We start from the raw sequence: 26,459 nt of genomic DNA on the forward strand, positions 1-26,459 counted from the left end.
TAAAGGCTTAAAACCACATTGACTGTTCAGATATTTTTTTCTAGACACCACCTAAAAGAAACAAATGAATTTAATGTCTTTGCAAATAAAAATGTGATTTCTGTGCTATTCCAAACTTAATCAACCATCTTAGTTCTGTTCTAATTTTCCAACATTATGTACCAATATTACCGACACAAACCGTTGTCCCCGGAAAATGTTTTCTAATTCATATCTCTTCATTTTCTCTACTTATGCCTTAGGATCCATACTATGCCTTATCCTCTTTCCAGAAACTTCTACTGTATGCTCCAGCCTTATCTCCATTCTTACAGCAATCCCTTATCTTACTCACAGAAAAAGTTCATACCATCCGGACATAAAGCAAATTTGAAGCAAGTGTAAAAATGAGTAGAGATTTCAACAGATTTGTGGTTAGGAGAGAACTTCCAGGGGAGAGGAGTCGAGTTTTGATCATGTTGAGTTTGGGTCCTTGAACAAACACCTGTCACTAAATCAGCAGAGATCAGCATGTTTCCAGAGTAAAAACAATCACAACTACAAACCTCTACAACATCTAAAACAGTAAAATTCTGCCCTGAATTCTGTAAAATAGGTATAAGGATAATTTTATATGCATATAGCCATAAATTATGCCCATAGAGAAGCAAACATCTTCTAAGGAAATACACAATACACAACAAGCTCCCCTCTATGAAATCACAGTTTAACTTTATCCAGCTCAAAGTTAGCTAAATAAGGACACCTCTAACACTACTTTCACTTGCAAATTCTAATCTTAAAAGAAAATTTCTAGATTAAAAAAAAAAATCCCTGGAAGCCTAAACTCAACTTCTTCCTGCCATAGACCTACTTGATAAATTTCTCTGTAGCAAAAAGGGGTAATAAAAATCATTTATTACCATCTCATTTAGCTGTCTCTCTGCTATACACCCCCATATTTTTAAACTCTGTACTTAAACAGCTATTTTCTTTGCTTTTTCCACTTTCAGTCTTCCTAATGTGAAGGTGTGTCTACCCCTTCCCTTCCCACCTTCCTTCCAGTATGGTTTTATCATGTAAATAGCATCTGTATCGTGACACCTCAGTATTGTTCAGACCCTGGCAATGGCATATTCTTTCTTTTTCTCTTACAGCTGTTTGTTATTTTTTAACTTTTGGTTTTTCTTTTTCTAAAGCTAATACCTCCCCCATTTTTACACTCACTTCATTTTCTCTTGCACCCATCAGTACTGCATCTTTCCCGAACTCTGCAACAGAACTCTATAACCACACTAAGTACAGGCAGGCCCATTAGGTACTGCAACAGTACTATGGTTTTTTTTGGTCTGGAGACCTCCCTCCTGGAAGCTTTTGCATTCTCCTCCAGTCTGGACTGGCTTCTCTCCAGACTGCAGCACAGCTGTTGCCTTGGGACTTCCCTTCACCACCAGGTTTCAAAGCTGAAGTCTGAGACTCATTGACAAAAGAAAAAAAAAAAAAGATTCCTGGGACACATCACATCACCAGCAAGAGCTGAAATTTATCAAGGGATGTGGAAGAGAAAGAAAGTTTAATGAAGCCACTCAGTGACTACCGTTATAAAAAAGAAAACTAACAGAATTTATCTCTAGACTGCTGAGTGAAACCAACACTAAGCACTCGCAGTGTCGAGTACTAAAATTTGAACATTGAAATACATCTTTACTCGGGCTTCATCTTGGCTGTCATCTTTATGTCATTTCTTACATTCATGATGTTTTCTTTTGTGCATACGTTTTGCCTCAATGCTCTTTGGTCAATTCTTTCATTACATACAAACATCAAATTACTTTTCTGAAATGCATTAAAATACCTCAGAGAAATTATTTCCCCAAATTTCACTGTAGTATGCTTGATATAATGAACTCTTCCCTTCATAGTAAATATGGTTATACTTTAATGGGTACTGTTTGGAGATATTATAAAGATATGCTGTACCTAATTAAACAAGATCAAAACTAAAATTTTTTAAGTCCACAAAAAAGCATTTCTCAGTACTTTTTCCTAAAGAAGAAATACATCAAAAATTTCCTGTAATTTGTGATGGCATTAAGTCTATGTCTATGATATTTTACATATTATTTACATAATTTTAAAAATATAGTTTGCTAATTAAAATATAGTGAAAACTAGGATTTTGTGGTAAGAGTCTGAGTTAATTTACTGAATTCCAATTGTTATGTTGGGTTTAAGCCACTTTCCCGTCCTAGGAACCATAATGATAGTTGTCTGTACCACTCTAGAGATTTTCTTACATTTTATATTCTCTTTCTGGTTACAATTATTCATGTGGTATAAAACATGGTACCCTGATTCCCCCCAAATCTTATAAACTGTCAGACAAATTATATTTTCTACTATAGTTCTTTGGAAAGTTATTTACTGGCCAAAACAGTAAGCAAAATCAAGAAAAGATCTCAAATGTGTTATTTGTTTTGGGAAATAACATGATGAAAATTGAGCTGTAAACACAAAAGGGAAAATCAGTTTCCTTTCTCTGTTGCAGGTAGGAAGTGATGGCAAGCAACACACCACCTAAAAAAGAAGTTCCCAGAATGAAAAGAGAACTTTGATGGGAGTCCATTTCTTTCTTGATTCCCTACCATAATCACTTCTACTCAATCACATCAGGAAAAAGAAAAGTTCATGACAAAAGACACAGCTTGAGGTTAGCTGGAAACATTATGGCCCTTCATATTAAATTCATGTTAAAACAGCAAGCTAATGATTACCATGGTTACATTATGCAGATGCAACCGGGAAGCAGCTGTTTACTGGTTGGCACAGAAAAGTAAATGTTTCAAGACCATCAGATCTGATATGACAGTACCGATTCCAGACACATAGAGAAATTAAAAACTCAAAATAACATACATCCACTCTAGCTGATGTGTTACTAAATCTAAAGACATTTTTGCCCTTTTTTAATAAAGTAGGTGAAAATGTGACCATGTGAAATTTAAGCTACACGTGATTTTTAAAAATTTCTGGTATATCAGCATCTGTCTGTCTGTCTCTTTATATATGTGGAAACAATCTAAAAGCAATATAAAAAATAAAAGAAATTAAACACAGAATACATTTTTCATGAATTTGACTGCTGTTTATAAAAGCAATCAGTAAATAATGGGGGTCATAATTTACTTGTATGGAGAATCCATAATAATCTCAATTAAAAAAAATTCATATCCCAGTATCTCTTGGAGAGAGCCACAGTACATATATACAACTCAAATAGTGCTGGTATTTCATATAAAAATGGCAACCAGAGCAGCAGGTGATTCCTGAGTCTCTACTCATCTTTTTTATTATGATTGAATTATTAGCTTAAAAAAAAATGTTTTCTACTCTCAAAAATTCTAACCTCAGTTGCCGAAAGACAACAGTTAAATATCATGTGCATATACATAAAAGGAAAGAGGTATATATTCGATGCCAGCCTGAAAATAAGTAGTTAGATATAAATTTAAATTTAAAATGATAACATAATAGTATTTACTATAAATGAAGGAAAACACTAATGCTTTTAAAAAACTAATACCCTATCATAACCGACTACTCCCTCTTCCTGAAAATGATGCATAGCCTTTAAGGTCCTACCTTCAGGACTTTGCTCATCATTGTCTAAATACCTAAAACATATCTCCATTCTTGCCTCCATCCTTGAAATCCTGGCACAATGCTACTTCTTGCCAAGCCTTCCTCAAAGTCTTAGCCAGAAGCCCCTACTCCTACATTATAAACCCAGGAAGAGGGACCACATCTCACCTATCTTCAGGGTCAACCACATGCAGGTGGTCAATAAAACCTTACATAATGAATATATAAATTACAACTCTTACTAGTCACTTTTGTAGGGTTTATTTCTTTGTGAATAGTCAATTGACTGTTTCCCAAGTTGGAAATTAAGAGAAAAAATATTTTAAATAGTCTCTTTATTATTAACAAATAATAGAAATTATGAATGGTTTTTAACTCATTATCAAGAAAAATATCAGAGCTAAATATAGAGGTATCTGTATACTCAGGATCACATATCAGTTGAAAATTTTCCTCCATATTTTAATACATACAATTAAATAGTACATATCTTTTATAAAAGCAACTATAAGATGTGCAACACCTGCAGGTAATAACTGTTTGTAAAAATCAAATGAAAGCAAATATATCTACCACGATGTTTGTCACAGCATCATTTACAACAATCACAACAAAACAAGCAACCTAACTGCCAAAAATAAGGAATAGACACACTGTAATGCCTGGTGTAATGCTAGATTAAAAAGTGTTTTCAAAGAAAATTAAATTTCATGAATAAAGTATAAAAATGTTAGGTGAAAAATAAGCTGGCGACAAAATGGGGAACAGAATTACATGACTATTAAAAATAATAAAAACAAAACATATATGCCAAAAAATAGACTGAAAGAAAGCCAAATGGTTTTTTGGTTATTACTTTTTGGTAGTGGCCACATTTTCTAAACTTCATACAATGAACATGTGTTACTTCTGTAATCAGTGAATTTCAAGCACACAACTGCAACCTGCAGCACCTATTACAAATGAGATGCCTATTAACCTCAGTATATATACTTTTCAATGCATTACTGAGAAGTGTTAGAACAATATCATGTCAAATAAACTGAGATTTATTTTTCTTGCCTATCATCTAGGACCCATGCAGATAACTGTGTATTTTAGTACAACACTGACAATGGAACACACCCATAAAGTATAATGGCAAATTTTCGAAAGTTGTTGTTTTTTTCTTAATGATTCATATTACGTAATAACTCCTAAATATACCTCCAGTTAAAAAAGACAAAATCAAACATTTCACTAAGTAAATTATTCATGCTATCATAGCTCTTATCCCTACAAAACATAAGTTATTAAAAGTCCCAGAATAGGGACATAATAGCAGATACAACAATTAAAACGAGAAGAGGAAGCTAAATTGGCATTGGAGGCAACAAAATCACTAAATTTCCCTTTTCTAAGTTTGATTTAAAAAAATCAATCTTTCAACTCATTCACCTTCACAAACTTTCAGAAAACAAATCAAGCTGGAGCCAGCATAACTGGGACCAACACGGATCACTGATCTTGGCAGAAGGCCTAAATGGAAGGAAAACATTTTTATGGGTTTTTCTGCTTAACCAAATGGGAGGGCCTTCACCTTCTAAGTCCTTCCCCACCCAGAAGGAATCTATAGGATAAATGTAGTCTTCCTATTCAACAATCCACCCTGAAACAAATGTAGCTTCGAGATGCAATTTTTTGAGAAAACAAACAAACACACACAAAACAAAAACATTAAGCAAGATCAAGGATCTTTTCTGGACTTCCCTGGTGGTCCAGTGGTGAAGAATCCATCTTTCAATGCAGGGGACTCAGGTTCGATCCCTGGTCAGGTAACTAAGATCCCACATGCCGCGGGGCAACAAAGCCCGCTCTGGAACCGGCGCGCCACAATTACAGAGTGCATGCACCTCAACTAGAGAGCCTGCGTGCCGCAAACTACAGAGCCCACGTGCTCTGGAGCCTGTGCCCCACAACTAGAGAGAAGCCCTTGTGCCACAATGAAAGATCCCATGTGCCGCAACTAAGACCCAACACAGCCAAAATTAAAATAATAAAATAAATAAATATTTTAAAAAAGGATCTTTTCTGAAGAATTTTTGATGATTAATGCTGCTTAAACTTGGTTAAAGGTAAGAAGGGAGACATTATCCTTTTATTTCGGCAGCATGGTGTTTCTAAAATATATTTTCCCATGAGAAGTTATTCCTACTATAGAAAACTCCTAAAGCATATCTACCAACAGATAAAACAAATTAAGAATCATCCTGTGTGTCCTTTCAAGCCTGTTGACTCTTTTTTAACCATCACTAAACTGAAGGTAGATACAAAATTTTATGTACTGATTTCATGGCCCAGCTTTTTCTGAATATAAAACTATTTGTTTATTATAAAAATTAATAGAAAAGGCCTTAAATAAAATAAAAATCACCTGTAATCCCACTGTTTGGAGATAAACACTGGTGAGATTTCTTTTCCATGCATATTTTGTTTTACACAGTTGAGAATCAGACTCTATAAACTGGCTTTCGAGTATGACTAATATTCAAAGTGGAAGATCACATAAAAAGAAGTCTGATGTCTCTATGAGGTGGGTGATTAGCCTTCCCTGATGAAGAAATGCTCAGGGATTCTGATCATTCCTTATGAGAGCACAGTGTAGACAATCCTTAAAAATATAGAATATTCAAGGGTTTGTATCCGTCTCATGTGCAGAGGCCAGGCTCATCAAGCATCGTTCCCACTGTATATTTATATAGCCCCAGCGCATACATCTTCCAGGACTTCATAAGGGATCAGATCTACAGAGTTCAGAGGTCACAGGACTGGAGAAGCCAGAGGCATTGACTAGCTATCCTACTGGATTATCGCGCTGGGGCATCTGGGCATTTAAAAAAATCCTTAGAGTCCACAATAAAAATGTTCTCCCATCCCTATCCCCATTCTTAAAGTTAGATGGAGTCTTATGTAGCAATCTTGAATGTTGTTCTGCTGTTTACTGTGTCTCAAGAGAATTGTTTAGGATAAATCCAAAAAACTACACTGGTACAATATCTGTCAAAGTATCCAAATACATGCTTTTCACACTAAAGAAGATTAAGATAGCTGTAGATAATTGACACAAAAGTAGTCACCTAGAAAACAAAGTTTGCTTGCCTTAAAATTTTATTAAAACAATAAAATTCAAAATTAAAAGGAACTGAATAACTTTCATTTCTCATCTGACCATATCTGAATAGCTTCCTTGTCATTACTACTTGTAAGTTTGGAAAGCCTTGAGTATAAAATGAAATAAAATGAGATTCACGGTAGTAATTCCTTAATTTCTAATTCCTTTGGATTAAACTATTAACCCTACTTTGCCCCCATAAATCAACAGTAACTCTCCTTATGCAATGTACCTTGCCTTTACTGGACAGTGGCAAATGCAGAAGAGCATCAGTTTCAATAGCAGGTCTATAACACCATGAAAAGTAGTAATTCAAATGGAAAGGGGTTGAATGCTTTGCAAAGAAAATATTCTTGAGTAATAATGATGTGCTTGAATCCCATATGAGATAATTAATAAAATGTTCAAATGATTAAGACAGATCTTACCGTCTGGTGCCAGAGGCATAACTAAAAGCAAAGGGTGAAATGAGAAAGCCAGCTCACTCTCAAGGGAAATCATCCACTCCATGGGAGGAAAGGGGCAACAGCAACCTAATACGCTTTCTCCATCTAGACAAGGAATGCAAGACACCTTAGAGCAGGGATGCCCAAGGCAAATACATGGCTTAGAGAAAAATAACCCAGTGTGGCACCGGATCCTGCATCTGATAAAAAGGTCAGGAAGGCTGCGTGCTGAACATAACAGGCATTTTTCTCTCTTCAAGCTTTGCTCTGAATTTTAATATGCTTAATGTTTAAGACAATCTTGTTTTCTAGGTAGCACCTTTCTAAGAATGAACTTCAGTAAAATAATCTCTTTTGTCTAAAGTATTTATTTAGATACAGCCAGAAATTTTAGAGGGTACTTATGGTAACGCTAAACAGTAATTTTTTGTTCAAGCAGCAAGTAATATATAAGAATGTTGCCTATTACTACCACAAAGTGGAAACCTGATCACGCAGAGAAATTTATCCTGGAACCATGGAGGTTCCAGTGACATGGCTGTGTCCTTTATGAGACACATTTACAGTGAGATTATTTTTAAAGTGTTACTTAGTGCCTCCAACTCATAGCCTTTCCTCAATGATTTGATTTTGTAAATCAGGTGGTTATTGGCTCTAGTACAATTCTCTTCTCATACTGTAAGGAACACTGGATTGAGAATTGAAAGACCTTGGGCTTTGCTCCTTATTCTACCACTAAATAGCTGTGTGAGTTACTGCAAGAAATTCAATCTCGCTGACCCTCATTATTTGTGCCTGTGAAGTGAGACTAATAAAACCAACATTGCCTGCCTCACAGAGGAAGTATTTCAGTGGGTGCCCTATACAAGTATAAAGAGCTTGACAGTGCTATGTGTAATAGATGTTAAAATCTAGGGAGGAAAAAAGAGGGAAGGGAGGAAAGAAGGAAGGAACAAAAGGGAAAGGGAAAGAAAGAAAATAGGAAAAACAATATATAAACTTGGGACTGTGCAGTATTAATGGAATTAAAATAATATATAAATTACACACTTATGTTTTCCCACTCCTTTTCCTGAAAACAACACACTGTGGTATTCACTGTGGCTATATTATACACCATCTTTTATAATATTATTAGTTGAATGAAATTTTGCCATTTGCAGCAACATGGATGGACTTTGAGGGCATTATGCTAAATGAAGTCAGTCAGACAGAGAAAGACAAATACTGTATGATATCACTTATATGTGGAATCTAAAAAATACAACAAACCAATGAATGAAACAAAAAAGAAGCAGATAAAGAGAACAAACTAGTGGTTACCCGTAGGGAGAGGGAAGGGGGGAGGGGCAGGGGAAAAAACGGGGTTATTATGGGATTATATGAAATCATGTGTGTGAAACTTCTGAAAATTGTAAAGTCCTATAGAATTTAAAGAATCTTTCATTTGATTAAAAAAAAGCAGGAAAAAAAGACTTTTGGAAAATTTGGTATCACCTAGGAATCAAGTAGTACCCACATTCCTCAATTCTAATCTAAGCTCAGTAACAAAGTAGAAAGCATTGTACGTTCTATTGATACTTGTCATGTTAGGGTCTAATTTTTGGTTCAGTGGAAAAATACCAGGGATTCATACAGGCCAGGTACCTACTGGAAATACTTATGATTATCTAGTCCCACTTGTAGTCAAGAAGCGGTAGTGTCGATGTGTTAATTTAATACCAGCTACTATTCCAGACCTGGGGAAACTGGCTAAACACATCACAAGTGACGTCTTCTGCAATTATGCAATCTGTTCAAAAGATGAAAAAGAAATCTGATACATGCTGATGCCAAAGCCTCAGCAGGAATCAACTCCTTCCCATCCTTTTACACAGCCTTTCAGGGAAAGAATTATTTTATCAGCTTTTCCTTTTCCTCTTGCCCATCTTCACCCTGCACATTACAGCTCTGTAAATATTTGTGGAATATAGCTCTGTAAATATAGTGGAATGACGCATTTTGAAGTGGCCCTCTTTCCACAGTGGTTAAGAAAATACGGTGAGGACAGGTCATTAACATTACTATCAAATAAGTGTTTTCTGGGTAAGATTAATTATCAAAAACCAAATTACTTAGGATGGAGTTTTCCCAAATGGTACATAACTCAGCTGATCATGATAAAAACATGTATCTGATAGTAATCATAGCATTATCACAAAATCTCCTGACTTCATATTTAGATCTGAACATATTCTAAGTATCTTTTGTTCCTTCTCACAGCGGTTTTTCCCTTGGAGTTTCAATACTCCTGCCATAGGAAGAAAGCTTTCCAGAGACGGGGAAGTGTATGGAGTAGGGGCGGGGAGAGTGGCTGGCAGAGGGGATACAATCCATCTGGGGTCAAAAGAAATTTGCCACAATAGTGGCACTGTGGCCGTGAAGCATGATCTTAATGTGGATTACACCTTTTAGTTAATTCTGAGAATTCAGAATAGAATTATGAAGCAGGGAGATCTAAGCAAAATGTTATGAGTTTACTTCTGAAACACAGCTACAGTTGTGAGTGTTATATCAGCTGTCATCAGCAATAACACGCATCCAGAGACCTAGTACCTATTCCCAGTGAGCTTATATCATAAAGAAAATGTTATTTGAAACATTTCATAGAATGGGTAAGTAAGAACCAAAAGATTGGCCCACCTAGTTAACTGGATCCCGATCTACTTCCTAACTTATACTGAATGAAATGGTTTTTAGGTTTAACAACTAAATTAGACTGAAATACACAGTTCCTGAAGACAGCTGACCTCAATATTTCTTGACATTGGAGTTCTGTACCTAGTATTTAAACATTACTTATTTTCATCTTATTAAAACTTCACTTCTTGACCAGTCAGACAGAAATGGCTTAGAAGCCTTGTAAAGTATCTAGGAACAACAGATAAGGAGGAACAAGGAATCTCTTCAATTGCCAAATGTTTAAGAATTTGGTTTTCTACATTTTCTTTATCATAAATCAACCAGATGAAATATTCATTCATTGGGTATTAGCCCAGTTTTCTATTAATGTCTCAAATTGTGTGCAGGCATGAACAGTAATCAGTATGTTCTTATGACATTCATGTTTGACCCAAGTATTATACAGATCTCCAGAATCTGTCATCCTGACCCTCTAAGTTTGCTGCTGGGACTCTTTTTTAAAGACAGATCCCTTTCAGTCTTTACAACATGTCACTGGAATGAATATCCACATCCTCCACAGATAAATCACTATGTCCTTATTTACAACTATCCTACCGATGAATAAACTTCGGGAAAACATCTAGATGCCAGTTATCAGATCAAAGACTGCTGATTTTCCCAATGCCTGGTTACATAAAAAAATCAACTAGGAAGAGACAGAACCAAGTCAGATTAAATATAGAGTATGAGAGTATTTCCAGAGGAAAAACTATTATACCACAAAAAACAAGTCAGTTTTTAAAATAACAAATTAAAGTAAAATTTGAGGTCAGAAAGGAACACACATTTAAACCTTAGTGATCAAACTGTTCCCTCTAGTTTGAGGTAAGCAGGAAAAAAAAAAACAAACAAACAAACTCTAATTCCCCAATTATCTTCAAACAGGAGGTGTAGTGGGTTGTTGTAGAAAGAGATTTTTAAGAAATTAGCAAAATGCACATTAGGCTCTCTTTTCTATGACGTCTATTGAAGAAACACACAAGGTCTTAATTCTACTAAGTCCAGTTAATTAGTGTGCATGAGAATCATCTACAGAATTTGGTAAAATTAAGATTCTTGGGGGCTTCCCTGGTGGCACAGTGGTTGGGAGTCTGCCTGCCGATGCAGGGGACGCGGGTTCGTGCCCCGGTCCGGGAGGATCCCACGTGCCGCGGAGCGGCTGGGCCCGTGAGTCATGGCTGCTGAGCCTGTGCGTCCGGAGCCTGTGCTCCTCAAGGGGAGAGGCCATAGCGGTGAGAGGCCCGCGTACCGCAAAAAAAAAAAAAGATTCTTGGGCCCCATGACTAGGCATTTTCACTCAGCAGTTATGGCATAGGTCCACAAATTTTTAATGATAATAAACACACTCGGTAAATTCATTCTGAGGCAGGAAGCTCAGACATACTGCGTCCAAAATATAGTCCAATGCAGAGTGGCAATATGCTGAAGGAAGAGCCTGCATATCTGATTTAATAATTAGAGCATCCTTCCTTTTCATCCCCAAAGCCCATAGCCAATCAACACCAGCTCCCAGGTCAGTCAGCTCACCTAAGCAGCGGTAGGGAATCACAATGTGGGCATGGGTCTTGCACTGCTTCCGGCCTCTCTTGCACCAGTTCTGGATGGTCACTGGTTGGTTGGCTTCCACCACATTGGTGATCTGCAGTTCAGGATAGACCTGGGAGAGCATACAAAAAGGGTAAATTGTTACCTGAGACAGGGCTGGCACATAAGCACCCCTTGAACCGCCACTGTTTTCAAGCCTGCTCTAATTGTGATCTAGCTTGGGGAATTCAGGGTAAAGAAAAAGATCAAGAACCTATCATTCCATTCAAAACATTAAGCAATATAACTTTTACTTTATTTTACTGCACCCATTCCAGATTAACATATTTTCTAGGGGAGATAAAATAGAGAGGGAGGAGGGGGCCCTCTTAAAAGCATGGGGTCATTTCAATGCAAAATAAACTGGTGTGACGATGATACTCTGTAATACCCTAAATAAATGTTATAGTAGATACACCTGGGAATATTACCATGCCTTAAATTCAACCCTCCCATGTCTTACTCAATTAGGCAAATATTTCACATACAGGATATGACACACAGCAAGCTTCCTACATAAAAATCTTTCTCTTTATTCAAAGTAATTTACATAAGAATAATTTATCAAACAGTTATCATGACTGTCATTTAGATAAAGAATTGCATTGATGAATCTCTTCCCTTGAAAATTAAAGCCCTTTGCTCTGATTACTGTTCTCAACAAATCATGGTGTTTACTGAGCACTTGGAAAGAAATGTGAAACTTGATGAACTAAAATATATTTGTGAAAATATCAAATCCCTTCTATTTATTAATAATAGTAGAGATTTGAAGGAAAAATATAAACATAAAAATTTATTTCTAAAATGGGCTTTCCCTTGCATAAATCTTGCATTTCACCGGGATTGCTGTTTTGCCAGTTAAATACAATGAAGAGAGAAAAGCATACGAGAACTGAGGGTAGAACCAAGGGAATGGTTACAATAATGGGCCATGAAATCTAAAGTGGGACTATGAAGGTTGAGATACACGTTTAAAAGGCTGTAGTATCAATGAGTCCTGGTGTGCACTACAGAATTTTGTCCTAAAGATACCAAAGAAAATGGGGTGGTTAGAAGCAGTACTTGGAGAGTCAGAGAGCTGAAATTAAGATTCTGGGGAAGTTACATTTATTGGTAATTGCAAGGAGTATAACATGAGTATCAGAGGGCATGGCTGAAAAAGAATGATAAAGGCAAGATCACAGGAGGAATGAAAATTAAAAAAACAGAAGCTGGAATCTTGGATCATCAAAGTTGATATTAAAATCACCTAAGAATGGGGCTTCCCTGGTGGCACAGTGGTTAAGAATCCTCCTGCCAATGCAGGGGACACGGGTTCGAGCCCTGGTCCGGGAAGATCCCACATGCTGCGGAGCAACTAAGCCTGTGCGCCACAACTAACTAAGCCTGCGCTCTAGAGCCCATGAGCCACAACTACTGAAGCCTGTGCACCCAGAGCCCATGCTCCGCAGCAAGAGAAGTCACTGCAATGAGAAGCCCATGTGCTGCAACGAAGAGTAGCCCCCTCTCACTGCAACTAGAGAAAGCCCACAAGCAGCAATAAAGACCCAACACAGCCAAAAATAAATACAAATAAAATAAATAAATTAAAAATCACCTAAGAATTACAAAAGATGCAGTTGACTGAATGACAGAAGGTCAGGACCTAAAACCTTCAAAGATTGCCACTGCAGTAGAAAGAGCTCTCCAGATGCCTCCAACAGCTGGAGGAGAGGGGTAAATTAGTCCAAGACCATGTATTTCACAGTTTGGGTGGGGGACATTTTAGGGAGAAGGAAAAAATGGTTTGGAAGTGAAAATGAGTGAGAAGGAAGACATCCCTACCTCTAGGCACAATGCTATGAGGGTTACAAGGGAAGAACTACCTGAGGAGGCTACAGGGGAAGCAGTGCCTTTGGGGAAACACCAGGTTTCAGAACAAGAAGATACTGTCGAACAGCATGGAGGTTCCTTAAAAAACTACAAATAGAACTACCATATGACCCAGCAATCCCACTGCTGGGCATATACCCTGAGAAAAACCCCTCAAAAAGAGTCATGTACCAAAATGTTCATTGCAGCTCTATTTACAATAGCCCGGAGATGGAAACAACCTAAGTGTCCACCATCGGATGAACGGATAAAGAAGATGTGGCCCATATATACAATGGAATATTACTAAGCCATAAAAAGAAACGAAGTTGAGCTATTTGTAATGAGGTGGATAGACCTAGAGTCTGTCATACAGAGTGAAGTAAGTCAGAAAGAGAAAGACAAATACCATATGCTAACACATATATATGGAATTTAAGAAAAAAAAATGTCATGAAGAACCTAGGGGTAAGACAGGAATAAAGACACAGACCTACTAGAGAATGGACTTGAGGATATGGGGAGGGGGAAGGGTAAGCTGTGACAAAGCGAGAGAGTGACATGGACATATATACACTACCAAACGTAAAATAGATAGCTAGTGGGAAGCAGCCGCATAGCACAGGAAGATCAGCTCAGTGCTTTGTGACCGCCTGGAGGGGTGGGACAGGGAGGGTGGGAGGGAGGTAGACGTAAGAGGGAAGACACATGGGAACATATGTATATGTATAACTGATTCACTTTGTTATAAAGCAGAAACTAACACACCATTGTAAAGCAATTATACTCCAATAAGGATGTTAAAAAAAAAAAAAAAGATACTGTCCACAGTGTGGGTTATGGATAGAGGAATTTTTCTTATGATTGCCAGTCACATTCAAAGAGAGCATGCCATGATCCTGTCTTTATTTGAAATGTTGATATTTTGTTCATTGTGGAGTTTGGGGCATGAATTTTTACTTTTTAGTGCATTAAAGGAGTTCCCTGGTGGCCTAATGGTTAGGATTCTGAGCTTTCACTGCCGTGGCCCAGGTTCAATCCCTGGGCAGGGAACTGGAAATCCCGCAAGCCATGTGAAACAGCCAACAATAAATAAATAAATAAAAGACAAAATGGTTATATTTTTTAAAAATAGTGCATTAAAATATTATTTATCTTGCTTCCTGATTGCCTTACTTGCCTCACCGTTGTCCCAACCCCGAGGTCAATCAATTAAAAAATCAGACACTGATAATGAATAAAAGCTGTGGTACATTCAATGGATTACCTAGCACTAAAAAGAAAGAAGCTATCAAACTATGAAAAGACATGGAGGAATCTTAGTTGAACATTACTTAGTGAAAGAAGCCAGCGTGAAAATACATGTATGATTCTAACTACATGACATTCTGGAAAAGGCAAAACTATGGCGACAGTAAAAAGACCAGTGGTTACCAGGGGTTAGGGGGAAGGAGGGATGAAGAGGAAGCACATAGAGGATTTGGCGGGCAGTGAAATGATTCTATATGATACTGTAATGGTGAATACATGTCATTATACATTTGTCCAAACCCATAGAATGTACACCACCAAGAGTGGACCTTAAGGTCAACTATGGACTTTGGGTGATAATCACGTGATGATGTAGGTTCATCAATTGAAATGTACTACTATTCTGCTGGGGGATGTTGAGAAAGGGGGAGAAGCTATGTATGAGTCAGGGAAGGGGGTACTCAGTAAATCTTTGCACCCTCCTCTCCATTTTGCCACAAACCTAAAACCGCTCTAAAAAAATAAAACGCTCATCAGTGTAGTATAAGGCAAATTCAATGAGGAGGTACATGCTATGAAAACACACAAAAAAGGATATCTAAATCAGATCCTGGGCGGGTACTGAGAAAGTTATTCTTCCAAAACACTTGCCAGTAACTTAGCTCTAAATGGAAACAGTTCCTTCCCTTTATTTTATTTTGTTCTTAAATATGTTAACTCTTCAATGCATGCATTTCAGCCATAGATAATGCTCAACTTGAAATGCCACTAAAATTTAATATCCCCAGGGTTTTTTCCTATATGATGAAAGGTGAAGAGTGGCTTTTTGTGCAGCAATATAATTCTCCCACCACCTCTCTTTGTTTATTATATCACAAAGTACAGCACTCATGAGTCATAAACTTTATGACACTAGAGAGCTTGCCATGAGGAACACAACATTATGTGCAGTAAAGTGTGCGTTACTATATTTTTCTAAAGGGGTTCTATCTGCCACTTCACAGAAATATCACCCTGCTGAAGATTTTCTCAGGAGTTTTGCTTTCTATTAAAAAAACTCCTACAGGCACAGTCAAGTCATATTTTCTTCTTTTTAATTTAAAACCAAAAAGCTATCTGTAGGGTACAAATTGATAAGTTAAAAAAAAAAAAAAAGGTCTCTTGCTCATGATGTGCTCCATCTTCAGTGTCCTAAGGTATTGCACCAATAATATCTGGTACAACAGAGCAGTAACTTATTCGGTGGATAATTTTCTAGCAGATAGAATTGCATACAGACCAGTTAAGATCAGTGAAGACACGGCTTCTCCCCTGAAGGTCACCAGAGAGCTTCACGAGGTGATCAGCCAAACACAAAATTCCCTTCCAGTTCCCACCCGGAAATCTAGGACATATGTGTTATTTACTGTGCTGCAACTCCTCTCTCCAGAACGTGGACAATGATGATTGTTAATAGGCAGTTGGAGGAGATTATAAAATCTGAACCACGTGACTCCCACACGTAGTTTGCCTACTGCCTTAACAATGGAAACGGAAGTGGCAACTTCCATGCTTCCAGCCACTTTTTTTTTTTTTTTTGTGGTACGCAGGCCTCTCACTGCTGTGGCCTCTCCCGCTGCGGAGCACAGGCTCCGGACCCACAGGCCCAGCGGCCATGGCTCACGGGCCCAGCCGCTGCGCAGCATGTGGGATCTTCCCGGACCAGGGCACGAACCCGCGTCCCCTGCATCGGCAGGCGGACTCTCAACCACTGCGCCACCAGGGAAGCCCCCCAGCCACTTTTATCCTGAGACAAGGAGTTATTAATTCGACTTTGCCAAAGAGTATAAAAATTTGCTGTTCTCAATTCAGGAGATGTATTTTAAACAGGGGAGGAACACCAAACATTAAAGTGACAAAACTTCCTCTGAAGCACATCTAGTCCCAGTTAATCACAGTGATTACCACATGCACAAGAAACCTCCAAGTCAGAAAGCAAAAACCAGAACACAAAAACACAACAAAAAACATACTGAAGTTTCTGACAAAAATTCCGAGTACTAGATCTTATTTTTTATTAAGCAGCTCCAGTATATCACCAGAGACAAATAAGCGTTTTTGTGTTATGAGACAAATAAGCATCTTATGTTGAAAAAGTAGCATAGTCTTCGGCAAGGATAAAAATTAAAGTAATTAGGCATGCAAATGTGCTCGTGGTTAGTTGAGTCCCTGACTTTTCACCATAATTAAGTATAAGCATAGCTCAATGTTTTACATTTTCTTTGTGCATCTGACATCTTAACATAGGAAATAAAGATATCTGAGCTCCCTAACCTATTTAATTTGCATATTTTCCAACACATGCAACTGCATGTATTGCTAACACAACAAGCATTGCTGATAATTTGCTAAAACAGCAGGCATTAGCAAAACCCGACTTTTATACAGCCCCCTTCCTTTTCTAAAATGTATCCTATGTGCATCCCAATTATGAGTGACTATTTTTTATTATTAAAAAATTTAGATGGCAACAGCTGTATTAAGAAACACTTAAAGCAGAAACAAATCCAGCTTGTGCCAGTTACTTGAAAGGCAAACTATCCTCAGTTCCTACAAACCTTCCTGAATTACACAGGCAGCCGCTGAAGAAATACACACCCTGTGCCCCAAACACACTCTTCTTAAGACCCTAACACCACACTTCAGATGCCCAGGCCCCGTAGGGTCTCCCATGTGGACAAACCTCCACTCACAGTGTAATAAATGTCAATCCTTCTCTCCCACTTCAGGAATGCTTTATTGTATTTATCGCAGTGCTCGTCACGTTGGGGTTAGGTACACACGTGCACCACCTCCCCAGCGAAAATACACTTTCCAAGGGCAGGAAACACAATTTCCTCCTCCTTCTGTTGCTCCACCTTCATTAACGTTGGTTTAAGGTGATCAGGAGGCTGCCAACATGCCTGCCCCTCTCTGCAGCGCTCTAGCCCCCCCGCCCTCTGGAAGAGCACTCATTAGTGACCATATTGTAACTCTGCAGCTCGGGCCCCATAGCTGGTTACAGCCTGAGGAAAGCACACTGAGGACAGCATTCTCCTTCCTCGAGAGTTGTGAACTAACACATCCAGGCTCTGGTTAGATGAGGGAGGATACACGGCTGGCAGGCAGGGTAAGTCATAGCCAGAGATGGTGCCTGTCAAAACCTGCAGGGGAATGGGAACTAGGCCTCTGGAAGAAGCAGGGAAATAAGAGGTACAGAGAGAGAAGCTAAGATGCGACAGCTGTGTACCCAAGACAGAGGTAGACAGCGGACAAGACAGGGACCACCTGAGCACCTCTAATGCCAGCGAGGCATGCCGCGTCTCCTTCAACAAGCCCCCTTTTAAACATAAGCTGTTTTGGTAGCTTTATTTCCCTTCCGAATGAACAACACCCAAGAAAAACGCCCAGCTCAAAAGTTGGTTCACTAATGTTCCCTTCCCTGATCACTTCAACCTCTGAATCCAAAGCATTTTATCCGATCGCTTGTATTTGATCACCGACCACTTTGCACCTCCTATTACACTGATGTGTCTTCCTGACCCGTTAGAACATACACTCCTTGAAGGCAGGGACAATATGATTCATATTTGTGTTCCCTCAATGGTGGTCAACACTGTGATAGCACAGTAAGTGCCTGATAAATAGGTAATGATTATTTCTTGCTAAGTTCAGTCCATCAGACATAGGGAAATTTAGTATATATTAAGCTCCCATTGGGTATTATCAATGTATCTCTTAAAAAAGATTATCTGAATAGTATGATATTATAGTTGGATTATAAGCTTTTGAGAAAAATAAGCACTCAGTGCCTTCTAATATTATTCTTCCAGTGATAATGATAATATTATCACTGGCAACTTTTACCAGTGATAACGTCTTATATAAAAAGCAATAGATTAATGTTAATAAATGTTAATAAATACACAGCTGAGGAAGATACTTAGGAAGATTAAAAGCCAAGCTCTCACTTAGGCTAAGGTGGCCCATCTGACTGGTCCAGGCATCTGTAACAAGCAGTTATTTTGGCCATACAAACATGTTTTATCTTTGAAAGCAAATCTATCTGTACATATATTTTAAAAAAAAATTTTAAGTGAACTGAAGAAATTTCAAATACTAACAACCAAGAGAGGTAGAGTAGAAACAATCTTAGATCCATATTAGAAGGTTGTAGTTGGTAACTTAATTGGTTTTCCTCACTACAGAAAACTACCTTAAAATTTGGTCACCATCAGAACATTTTCATTCTAAATTTTAAAAATCTAGAGTCTCCCTTTCTCTCCCTCTCTCTCTCCCTCCCTCTTTCTCTCTCTCTCTCTCTCTCTGTCTATCCAAATTGAAAATATATTAATCTCAGACAAGATGACATTTAAGTTGTTAAATACACAAACCAAGAAAATACATGGATGATATTTAAGAAAGCCAAGAACATATAGGTATATATACAGAAATATAAAAAATATTTAAGACATATATTGTTAGAGTCCTACAAAAACTTTCCTTTATTTGCAACATTAAAGACAAACAGAAAAGTGAAAAAAAAAAAAAAAGAAATATGTGGGCTTCCCTGGTGGCGCAGTGGTTGAGAGTCTGCCTGCCGATGCAGGAGACACGGGTTTGTGCCCCGGTCGGGGAAGATCCCACACGCCGCGAAGCGGCTAGGCCCGTGAGCCATGGCCGCTGAGCCTGCGCGTCCGGAGCCTGTGTTCCGCAACGGGAGAGGCCACAACAGTGAGAGGCCCGCGTACCGCAAAAAAAAAGGATAAACAGGGGAACCCTTGGAGTATCTTTTTGCAACAGGCCACCTGGGACAAGGGATTAATTCATTCCAAAAGTCATATTTACACACAACTAGATTCCAAATGACCAAGGATATTTCAAGAACACAAAATCAAATGTGGCTAATAAAAAGCTGTAAACAGAGTTAATGGTCAGGGTCATGGGAATTGCTCCTAATTCTGAAAAAATTTACTTACTGTTCTTTCTAGTCTTTCAACATTTAAAATCAATTTTTAATCAAATTCTCCAGTATATTCCTTTTTGAAAAAATATGCTAGAAATTATGTAGTGTTATTAAAATGGTGTTTTAAACATGTGAGTTAGAAGTCAATAAGTAACGTGTGTTCCTTTAGTTCATCTTAATCAATTTACAGCTGTGCAAAAGGGATAAGCAACACATCTATCTGCACAAGGGGCTTGCTAAAAATAATGTGGACTCTGAAGGAGGTAAGATAGAGAACTGGGATTCCAGACTTCTCAAAGAACAAGAGTGACTAGATTTTATAATTATTGGAGTGATAAGCACAGGGGGCATTCATTATACTATTCTTTCTACCTTTACATATGCTTGAAATTTTGAATTAAAAAGAGCTAAAAGTTAAAAAACTAGTCCAGTGGAAACAAAGTCAGACTTCTAAATTTACAAGTGAAAAAAAAATATAAACAAATCAAGATCTTAATTGTAAATGCATGATGGCACCTAGGTAGCATGTATGAACAAATACATGAAACAAAAAATCAAACTCTATAGTAAAATGGTATAGAGGTAGCCTAATCATAGGATATTTTCATCCTGTGAAAGTTTTACATATCCGTTTCTTTTCCAAAGAACATATCCAAGAGGAGTATAAAAAATATATATAATTGAAGGTTTATTATGTATCTGAATCATTGCAAATGTTTTATGTGTAGCAGGTCATGTAAACCTCTATCAGTTGATAATGGCTCCATTTCATAGAAGATGAAATTGATGAAGTCAGAACACAATAATGAAAGTAGGTGACATCTCTGTTACGGTTTATCACAGGAAATTAAATATATAGTCTCCTGTGCTATACAGTAGGACCTTGTTGTTTATCCATTCTATATATAATAATTTGCATCTGCTATTCCCAAACTCCCAATCCTTCCCTCCTCCACCCCCCTTCCCCTTGGCAACCACAAGTTTATTCTCTATGTCTGAGTCTGTTTCTGTTTTGTAGATAAGCTCATTTGTGTCATAATTTAGATTCCACACATCACTTTGCTGTACAGCAGAAATTGACACAGCATTGTAAATCAACTATACTTCAATAAAATAAATTAAAAAAAGAAAATTTATCATAAACTTTAAAAAAAAGTAGATGATATCTCTGAACACTCAAAGAGTGTATTAATTCTAAGTTCTAAACTACTTCCACTTCAGAGTCTAAGCCAAAACAAAGCATGGGCTAAACAATATATTTTTGTTTCTGGATTAAAATAACATAGTCTCTCCTTTAAAATTTTCTGGAACACAAAGAAAAATAATATCTTAAATTGTTTCTCAACATAAATTCTTGTAATAATGAGAGATATTGAAGACAATATCTAATTTAATTGAGAAAGAGAACTGGAAACTGAAGTTGTTCTCTGATTACAATGTTTTTTTAATTTATTTTATTTAATTTATTTATTTTTGGCTGCATTGGGTCTTCGTTGCTGCATGCAGGCTTTCTCTAGTTGCGGTGAGGGGGGCCACTCTTCGTTGTGGTGAGCGGGCTTCTCACTGCAGTGGCTTCTCTTGTTGCAAAGCATGGGCTCTAGGTGTGTGCGTTTCAGCAGTTGTGGCATGCGGGCTCAGTAGTTGTGGCTCGCGGGCTGTAGAGCACAGGCTCAGTAAATGTGACACATGGGCTTAGTTGCTCCGTGGCATTCCCGGACGAGGGTTTGAAGCCATGTCCCCTGCGTTGGCAGGCGGATTCTTAACCACTGCGCCACCAGGGGAGCCTTCAGATTACAATTTAATGAGGTGCTGGGAAGCAAGATGCAGCTGATGAAACACCAGTGCAATAATGGAAAGTACGTGCAGTGCTGTGTTTTCACAATGATGACCTTATCTAAGAGCAAGGCACAGAAAATGTTTCAGGGCACCAGCCTATTTCCCAATAACGTGGCCCAAGTCTGTTTCTGACATTGTATGTAAATATATTGTCATATGCATACATTCATACTTAGAATTGTGCAAGAACTTTGTACGACATGTAAGTCAGTCATACCAACGTGCTGAATGTAAAGACAAATGAGGAAGGTACGGACACCAAAATAAATAGGACAGGACATGAATGTGAAAACACAAACAGATGTGTCCACGTACAGCCAAGATCCTCATTCTCTCTCTGTCAATTTATGTCTAATTTTCTAATTTTTAAAATGTCAAATCTATTGTTAATCAAGTATACTCCAATATAAAATAAAAATAAAAAAAGATATATAAAAAAACAAACTTTAAAAAATGTCCAATCTATACAAGATTATTTGTTATTTGTACCTCAATAAAGCTAAAAAGAAAAATATATTACGGGAAAAACATTTTAAATAAATAAATAAGGCGGCAAATATAAAAGTCCGTAGTGTTACTGCAAATATGTAATAACTGAGTATGCATTTAGGAAAGAGCTAGACAGTAACAAGGACAAATGTTAAATCAAACATTAATCTCATTAAATGAAAACTGTGTGGGAAAAAATATCCAAACTGGTTTCATCTCTTTTACCTCTGAATCCTATGGTTTATGCAAGCAATCCTTATAAGCATACAGACCAATAATGCAGAAAATATATCTGTACTCGTGGATAGATAGCTGGATACCTCTACTTAAAATTTTTCACTTAATATGAATTTTTGCATCTTTCAAATACCAAAACTACAATGCATAGGTGCCTGTCATCTATGGGTCAATTTTAAGCTCACAAAGGTAGACGGCACACAGAGCAAAATAATAATGGCCAAGAATGTTCCACAGCTTCTACCATAGTAGTGTGTCTATGATATGCCCTCAAAGTTGGTTAGATTAAAAGGATCTCATGTTGTTATTTTTTTAATTAATTTTAACTTCACATCACTATAGAATGAAGGTAAGCAGGGTCTCATCTGGGAGTCCCTGTCATGTTATATATTTTAGAGTAGACAGCTGGGCAAAGGAAATGGCTTTGTTTTAACTCATCAGCTTTTGTTTGGTCCAGGCACTGGTGTGCTTTGTTCGGCGATCCCGTTAACTTATAGACAAAACAACTGTTCATTTAGAGCAAGAAGGTTAAAGAAACGGAAAACACATACTGTTAACTGTGGAAAAGAAAACACTTAGGAAAAAGAAAGTATACCCATAATCTAATAGAAAGACTAGAAGCAAAGCCACATTCACCTAAGTTTCCCAGCTGGAAATCTCTGCCAGCACTTGAGGCTTAACCTGTTCAAAGCTCCCTCCAGAGACTTGCTCCCAGTGTAAGTTAGCAGAGCCGTGGACACCTGCTCTAAGCCCCTGCCTCCCAGGATGTGTTCTGCATGTTAGGGATGCAGAGGGTTGAAGAGCCTGTGTTTTAAGTTCTCTCCTTAAAAGAAGAGGAAGAACAGTACTGGGACTTACCCAATTTCTCGTTGAACTGACCATATTTAACTTTTACAATACACTCTTGTGTGCTCCTATCATAAAAGGAGGACGTGGTCTAAGATTGGCTAGGCAGCTTTCCTGGACTGCTCAGGTGTCAAAGAGCAAAGGCTGCATCTGAATGAAGGTTTGATAGGGAAGCCCATGCTTTGCCTTCACTGCGCTTGACCCTAAGGGCTCCCTTATAACAGCATCTTGGGGTATCTCATATGTGCTCATCTATACAACAAGGATGGGCAGAATGATCTTTCCTATCCCTTTCACACTAGCATCTTGAGATTGGAATTCCCTTCTCTCCCCAATCCAGATCACCCTTAGATATAGGCTAATTTTTCCAAAAGTGTCTTGACCAGAAAGCACTCCTGCTAAAAACAATCCCATAGCCCTTACTCATCTCTAGAATTAGATCCCAAAACCCAGATTTACAATCAAGATCCTCTACTTTACAGCCCCATTCTACATTTTCAGTTTCCTAAATTCTTTTCTCAATTTATCTAATTGTGTGTTTAGAAGCTCCTATGAGACAAGAATGTTGTCTGGCCACTCAGCAACACCTGACACGAAATCTTATCTTGAATCAGGAAATATCTGCTCAATTTGCCTGAATTAAATTTGGGACAGAATAAAACTCTTCAGATGAAGAACTGAAGTATACTTCCAATATTTTCTTCTCTCAACCTAAAGCCTTTGGTTTAAATAAAACAATGTTGTTTTTCTTCCTTTTTAAACCTCATTTCATTCAAAAGAAAGAGGACAACAAAATCTAAAAATTCTAATTTTTCTTCCTAGGCTTTATAATGTATGTTTCAAGGGGAATATTATCCTAGTTTTGATCTACTTATAAGACTTCTAGGTTCCTTAGGCCAATGCCTGGGTAATGTAACAGTTCATTAAGGCAAGTGGCCACCTTAGGCTGTTAAATGATGAATAATTTACATAGTTATTTTCAAGTTGTTTCTGCGACGGCAGCACTTTCTATATCTAGTATAGAATGAAGGAAAGGAACTTTTTTCTACCAAAGGACCACAGAGGACAATAATCGTCAAGGGAACATCTGTTGTCATCTATTACTGCACACAAACTATGCCAAAACTTAATAGCTTCAAACAGTAAGCATTTCTTATCTCACACAGTTTCTGGGCCTGAGGAGTCTGGAAGAGACTGAGCTCAGTGATCCCGTCTCTTACAAGGGTGCAGTCAAGATGTCAGCTGGGGCTGAGGTCAAACAAAGGCTTGACTAGGCTACAGGACCCACTTCCAAGTGGTTCGTTCATTGCCTGGCAAGCGAGTGCTGGCTGCTGGCAGAAGCACTGAGGTCCTCAGCACATGCACATCCCTACAGTGCTGCTTGAGTGTCCTCATGACATGGTGGCTGGCTTCCACCATAGCAAAAGTATGTAAGGTAGAAGCCATGTGCTCTTTATGATCCAGCTTCAAATGTCATACACGTCATTTCTGTAATATCCTCCTGCACACTGCAGGAGGAGACTAAGGACTACGTGTGGATGCGAATACGAGGAGGGAGGCAAGCACTGTTGGGAGCCATCTTGGAGGTTAGCCACCACATAATAATTTAGAATTCCTCACAATTCTGTGAGTTGACTGAGTGATTCTTCACATGGTGTTGTCAGCTAGAGTACTGCAAGGAAGCCTGCAAAGTCCATCCTGGCCTTGCATACGTGTCTGGTGCTGGCAGCTGCCTGGGAGCTCAGGTAGGGCTATTGAATGAGGGTCTCCATTCTCTTCTACTTGGGCGTCTCCACACGGCTGCCTTCCCAGAGTGCAAAAGGAGACACTTCTAGGCCGAATTAAGGCTTAGACCCAGAACTAAACCAGCACCACTACCACTCTATTCTACTGGTTAAAGCAAGTCTCATGTCCAACCAAGATTGAAGGGGAGGTTGTAACTGCTAGAAAACATAATTCATCAACAGTCAACAGTAGAACATATTAACACAGGGTCACATAAAGAACCATCTAGGGCTGCTTCCTGTTTTCAGGAAGTGTACTTAGTGATCATTTAGTACATTTAACTGAATATTTAAGGCCCTGCTACATGTTTATCACTCTACTATTGAGCATTATCATGGCACCTACATCTCAAATGGGTCAAAATAAACTGAGGGCAAATTTGGACTGAGGGCCAGCAACCCCTAACTCTTGCTTAAAAGTTTCTTTAGGATTCTATCAATGGAAAGAAATAGTCTCTGCAGGAGGACACCACAAGGCCATTTCAGGAGAGGTTCTTTCAGTGTAGAGAGCAGGGCAGAACATCTGCCCGATTCACTTCCAATCTCTGTGCCAACAACAGGCTGTCCACAAGCAGTTACTAAATGACAAACCACATGCTCTGAGTCAGAGCCGAGTGTTGCATAAAATGCTTTGTAAAGCATGATCTCTACAAACAGTAATTCTCAGTGACACTTTAGGCCTAAAATCCTTTTGCCCAAAGGAGCGAAAGTAAGTCCTAGTCTTAGCTCAGGCTGCCATAACAAATTACCGTAGACCAGGTGGCTTAAATAACAGGAATTTATTTTCTCACAGTTCTGGAGGCTGGAAGTCTAAGATAAGGGTACCAGCATGGTTGGGTTCTGGTGAAGGTTCTCTTCCTGGCTTGCAGATTGCCACCTTCTCTCTAGGTTCTCACATTTTTTGTGTGAACAGTCAGAGAAAGCAAACTGTGCAAGCTCTCTGGTGTCTTTTCTTATAAGGGCACTAATCCCATCACAAAGCCCCCATCGTCATAACCTCATCTAACCTTGATTACCTACCAAAGGCTCCATCTCCAAATACCATCCCATTGGACCTTAAAGCTTCACCATATGAATTTTGGGAAAGACACAAACGTTAAGTTTATAGCAGTCCTCAATACACAATTGATGAAAAAAAAAAAAAGAAAGAATAGTGCTGACTGTGCTAATAAAAAAATGTAAAGAACATTTTTATATTTCAAATATGCAAGTATTTGAATGATGACTGGGCAAAAACATAACTATTATGATTGGGGAACAGGAGGGAATTTATGGGTACCAAGAATGTGTATGCTATGAGATAAAACGCTGATTACACAAACCTAAGTTTCAAACTATCTTCCCAATCAAACTTTATAAGGGCTTTATAAGAGCAAAGGTAAAAGACTCGATTTTTACTTTTTTCTCCCTAATCTTGCCCTTGACCAACAATAGGACCAAAGAAATCAGGAGGCAAAAATGCCAACATTAATAATAACAACAAAACAACCAGCAGCAGGGAATACAAACTGAGAGGAACATGAAACTATGAAAGATATGGACTAGATAATTCACTATCAAAAAAAAATATTTGACACATCATATTAAGCTAAGCACCAACAGATACGATGTGCAGCTATACAGGTGAGTTAAATTGGTTAGCAAAAGGTCAA

General features: G+C 38.1%; 1 protein-coding gene across 9 annotated transcripts in view; it reads right to left on the reverse strand.

Moving 5' to 3' along the window:
* The window catches only part of APP (amyloid beta precursor protein), a 283,417-nt gene that overhangs the window by 194,184 nt on the left and 62,774 nt on the right, over positions 1 to 26,459 (reverse strand). For all 9 annotated transcript variants that reach the window (XM_032629779.1, XM_032629776.1, XM_032629785.1 and 6 more), the window contains one exon: positions 11,470 to 11,599. In XM_032629779.1, the coding sequence (XP_032485670.1) occupies positions 11,470 to 11,599 (130 nt within the window). The remainder of the gene's footprint in view (positions 1 to 11,469; positions 11,600 to 26,459) is intronic.

The sequence above is a fragment of the Phocoena sinus genome, chromosome 4 (genome assembly GCF_008692025.1).
Source record: "Phocoena sinus isolate mPhoSin1 chromosome 4, mPhoSin1.pri, whole genome shotgun sequence".
NCBI lineage: Eukaryota > Metazoa > Chordata > Mammalia > Artiodactyla > Phocoenidae > Phocoena > Phocoena sinus.